Below are 3,998 nucleotides of genomic sequence, written 5' to 3' on the forward strand. Positions count from 1 at the left end.
GTTATTTTAAAAAAATAATTAATACATATTAAATGCTGAATATTTAATTAATATTCATTATATCTTCAACATGGAATATGTATTAATTATTTTTTCTTAAAATAACTAAAACGATTGGTCCACAATCAATCTTATATGCACACAATAGATAGTTAAAATAAAATAACCTATATATATATATATATATATATATATATATATATATATATATATATATATATATATATATATATATATATATATATATATATATATATTGAAATGATATTAAGCCTCCTTATTATAAGTTTTGGGAATTGTTTTATTTTTTTCTTTTATTTTTCATTTATCTCTCAATTCAAGTATAGTTTTGGGAATTGTTTTTTTAACTTTTATCTCTAGATAAAATACTTGAATCGATAATAATGTTAGTTACTGCATATAAAATATATATAGAGGTCGTTTTTTAAAATGTTTGAATATGTGTAGATAACTGTTTAGAACTTATGTTTATAAGTGATATTAAAAATTATAATATTTTCTATGTGATTTGAAAATATATTTTATTTTGATATATTATAAAATAATTTAGCAATCAAAAAGTGAAAGTATATATTATGTGTTTATTTATTTTTTTAATCATAATATCATCAAAAAGTAGCAAGTTATTAGAGAAAAAATGGATGCATAATAAGCATATTACAAAAAGATATAACAAGAGTTATGCAATCAATCAATCTAGTTAAATTTAAAATTTTAAAATTTTTATAGAAATCCTAAAAAATGCTTAAAATCATATTTAAAAAAGCTCATATATGACTGTTTTATTCATGCATTAATAGATTGATTTTATATTTTATCATTTTTTATCAGGTGAATCTTCGAGTGCGGTAGATGATGTTCAATATTATAGTAATGTAATTGGAGAATATGTCTATAAGCCAAATGTACCTGTTCAACTTATTCCATTTAAATGTTTAATCTTCAAATCATTAAAGTTGGCCATCAAAATCTATTCTGAGTATGCTGAAATTGGTGGTTTTGATGTGAGACTGAGCACACAGACAAGGTTTGATAACAAGATTATAAACAAACAACATGTTATATGTAATCGTGGTGGCAAACAAAAAAAGGAAATATTGTGACACATTGGGTACAAGTGGTGTTAGGAGGAAACAAAATTCAAATTCAAGAGTTGTTGGTTGTCAAGCAAAGATTATATTTGAATCTGTGTATGGAACTCCAGATTATAAAGTTTTTGAGTTTGTTGAACTTCACCACCATCTAATTAAGAAGAGAAGCGATTTAAAAAAGTGAGGAAAATGTCATATTCAGAAAAGAGAGTTTATAATGTGTGCTTCCACATCAAAAATAGGCCCAACTATGGCTCATAAGTTGAGGGCAAGTCTGAGAGGTGGGTAGGAGTATGTAAAACCCAAAGTAGCTGACTATAAAAATTTAAGGAGAGATATCAATAGGGTTATAGGTTATAAAGATGACCAAATGATAGTAAACACAATGAATGACCGTCGAGGTCACAATCCAAATTAATCATTTGAGTTTCATTGTCAAGATGATATTTTGGACTCTATGTTTTGGGCTGATGAAATGGAGAAGGAATATTATGCTGAATTTGGTGATGTCATCTCGTTTGATGCGACTTTCCGAACAAACATGTAAGTTATTCTATCTACTTTTTTATAGCTTATTAATATATGAATATTTTAACTTTATGTTTAATGTTCAGTTTTTAATATTGAAATTATTTTAATAATATACTGTAACTGTATTCATACATGAATATTTTTATATTCACTTATGAGTACATCAAAAATTGACTTTAATGAACACTTTGTTTGTCTTATAGGTATCGAATGGTTTTTGTTACATTTACTGCTATCGAACATCATAAAAAATTAGTTACTTTTGGAGTGGGGTTGCTAAGCAAAGAAAGCATTGAGTCCTACTCTTGGTTACTTAAAGTGTTTATTAAAAGTCATGGGAAAGAAACAACACTAGTTTTAATTGATCAAGATACTGCAATAAAACAAGCTATTAAGAATGTGTTTCCTAATTCAAAGCATCGATTATGTATATGGCATATAATGAAGAAGTTGAAAAACAATGTATTATTTTAATATATTTCAAATATGTTACATAGTATTATTTATTAATAGATGAATATAGTAATTGTTTCAAATATTAGTATATTCATTTATGAATATTTGTTATTATTTTACTTATTAATACTTATTCATTTATGAATAAATATAAAAGTTTCTTTTACTTTTGTTTTAATACAGATAACAGATGATTTATTTACGAACACAGAATTTAGAAAAAGATTCTCGAAACTTGTTTGGGACATGAATATGAAACGTGATGTCTTTGAGGTGAAGTGGGGTTTGCTTATGAAGGAATTCAATCTTGAAGACACGAGATGGTTTAAATACATGTTTACAAAGTGTGCTTCACGGATACCTAGATATTTTAACGATATTCCAATGTGTAGGTTGATGAAGACTACGTCGATGTCAGAGAGTATGAATTCATTCGTTAGTACTTACTTAGAAAGTGGTAATTTAGGTTTGATTTTTATGATGAATTACGACACTGTCATTCAAAAGCAAATGAATACTCAACGAGAGCTTGATAAGACAACAAAGAAAGTATCATATAAAATTGAAACACCTCGAGAAATAGAACTACAAGCATCAAAAGTTTATACAAGTACATTATTTTTGTAGGTACAAAAGGAAATATATAAAACAAGTTTTTTGTGTACATACTCCTATGTTGATATTGAAGATGGGTGGGAAGTTTACAGTGTGCAACCGAACAATAGTAAAAGCGAATTTAAAAATTAATTTCAGGTAATTTAATAGTTTTTTTTATGAATAATGTAATGTTTATATATAAATATGAGAATATTCATATATGAATATTCTGATCATTTTAAAATTAGAACATGTTCATATATGAATTTAGATTCTTATATGAATATTTACAATGTTATTATTCATTTATGAATATTTATATATGATTATTCATATATGAATATGAATTATTGTATGTGATTAGAATGTAATATTTATATACAAATACTTATATGATTGTTCATATATGAGTATTCATATATGAATATGAGTATTTATATATGATTTTAAATGTCTAAATTATGTTTAAATTGTGTTTTCATTTTTTATTATGTATTTGTATCAGGTTCAAATAAAAGTTGAAGAGAAAGAAATAAATTGTAGTTGTGAACATTTCAACCGTATGGGTGTTTTATGCAGACACGATTTTACAATAAGATAAGATGTGGTGTTAAAGAAATTCTTGAAAGGTACATTCTGAAAAGATGGAGAAAGGACGTGATATCAAGAAATTATCGTTTTAGTTCTCATCAATCCTATTCATGGGATCGTGAGGATGTTAAGCTAGTTAATGATTCATATTATAGTTTTGAATCATGTTTGGATATTGTAAGAGATGAAAAAATGAAATAGGCTTTGTTTGCTGAGAAAGTACAAATGTTGTTGAAGGAATTTGAGAGTGATTATACATCTAGTGGATTGAAAAGCAAGACGGATGGGGAATTCGTATGCATGCTTATGGGTGTTTCTATTCCTATTCCAAAAGAGCATAATATTCATATTCCGCAAGTTCAAAGCAATAAAGGTTCTGGAATCAAGAAAAGAATTTCAAGTGCAGGAGAAACAACATATGTTAATTCTAAAAAAGAACATAGAATGTGCTCAAGATGTGGAGAACGAGTTCCTTATAATTTACGTACATGTCCAGTAAGAATTACGGCTGCTCAATCAACAAAATACATCTATGGTTTTTTGTTTTTTGTTTTTTAATATTTTTATTGGTTCTATTCATTTATGAATATGTAACACCCCGTTCCTAAGAGTACCTAATTGTGAGTCCCCGGGATTTAAGAGAAATGATATTTTGGTCATCTTGTGGGAAAAGTGGAAAATGAGGGGCAAATATGAATCTTGGGGACTCGC

The 3,998-nt window shown here is 26.5% G+C and overlaps 1 protein-coding gene across 1 annotated transcript; it reads left to right on the forward strand.

Annotated features, from left to right (window-relative positions):
* Positions 1 to 1,587: 1,587 nt before the first annotated feature.
* LOC145095434 (protein FAR1-RELATED SEQUENCE 5-like) lies at positions 1,588 to 3,211 on the forward strand. Its single transcript, XM_079033316.1, has 6 exons — positions 1,588 to 1,655; positions 1,847 to 2,105; positions 2,283 to 2,422; positions 2,492 to 2,699; positions 2,788 to 2,852; positions 3,202 to 3,211. The coding sequence occupies exons 1-6, from the start codon at positions 1,588 to 1,590 to the stop codon at positions 3,209 to 3,211; spliced, it is 750 nt and encodes a 249-aa protein (XP_078889442.1).
* Positions 3,212 to 3,998: the final 787 nt, after the last annotated feature.

This window comes from Lactuca serriola, chromosome 3 (genome assembly GCF_051521515.1).
Source record: "Lactuca serriola cultivar US96UC23 chromosome 3, Lser_US96UC23_V15, whole genome shotgun sequence".
In the NCBI taxonomy this organism is placed as follows: Eukaryota; Viridiplantae; Streptophyta; class Magnoliopsida; order Asterales; family Asteraceae; genus Lactuca; species Lactuca serriola.

Bases quoted from the DNA above. Each gene is read 5' to 3' on its own strand.
- LOC145095434 (XM_079033316.1), top strand. From the start codon at position 1,588: ATGGAGAAGGAATATTATGCTGAATTTGGTGATGTCATCTCGTTTGAT. The intron at 1,656-1,846 runs GTAAGTTATTCT...TTTGTCTTATAG, and splicing joins GCGACTTTCCGAACAAACAT to GTATCGAATGGTTTTTGTTA. The intron at 2,423-2,491 runs GTTTAAATACAT...TCCAATGTGTAG, and splicing joins AATCTTGAAGACACGAGATG to GTTGATGAAGACTACGTCGA.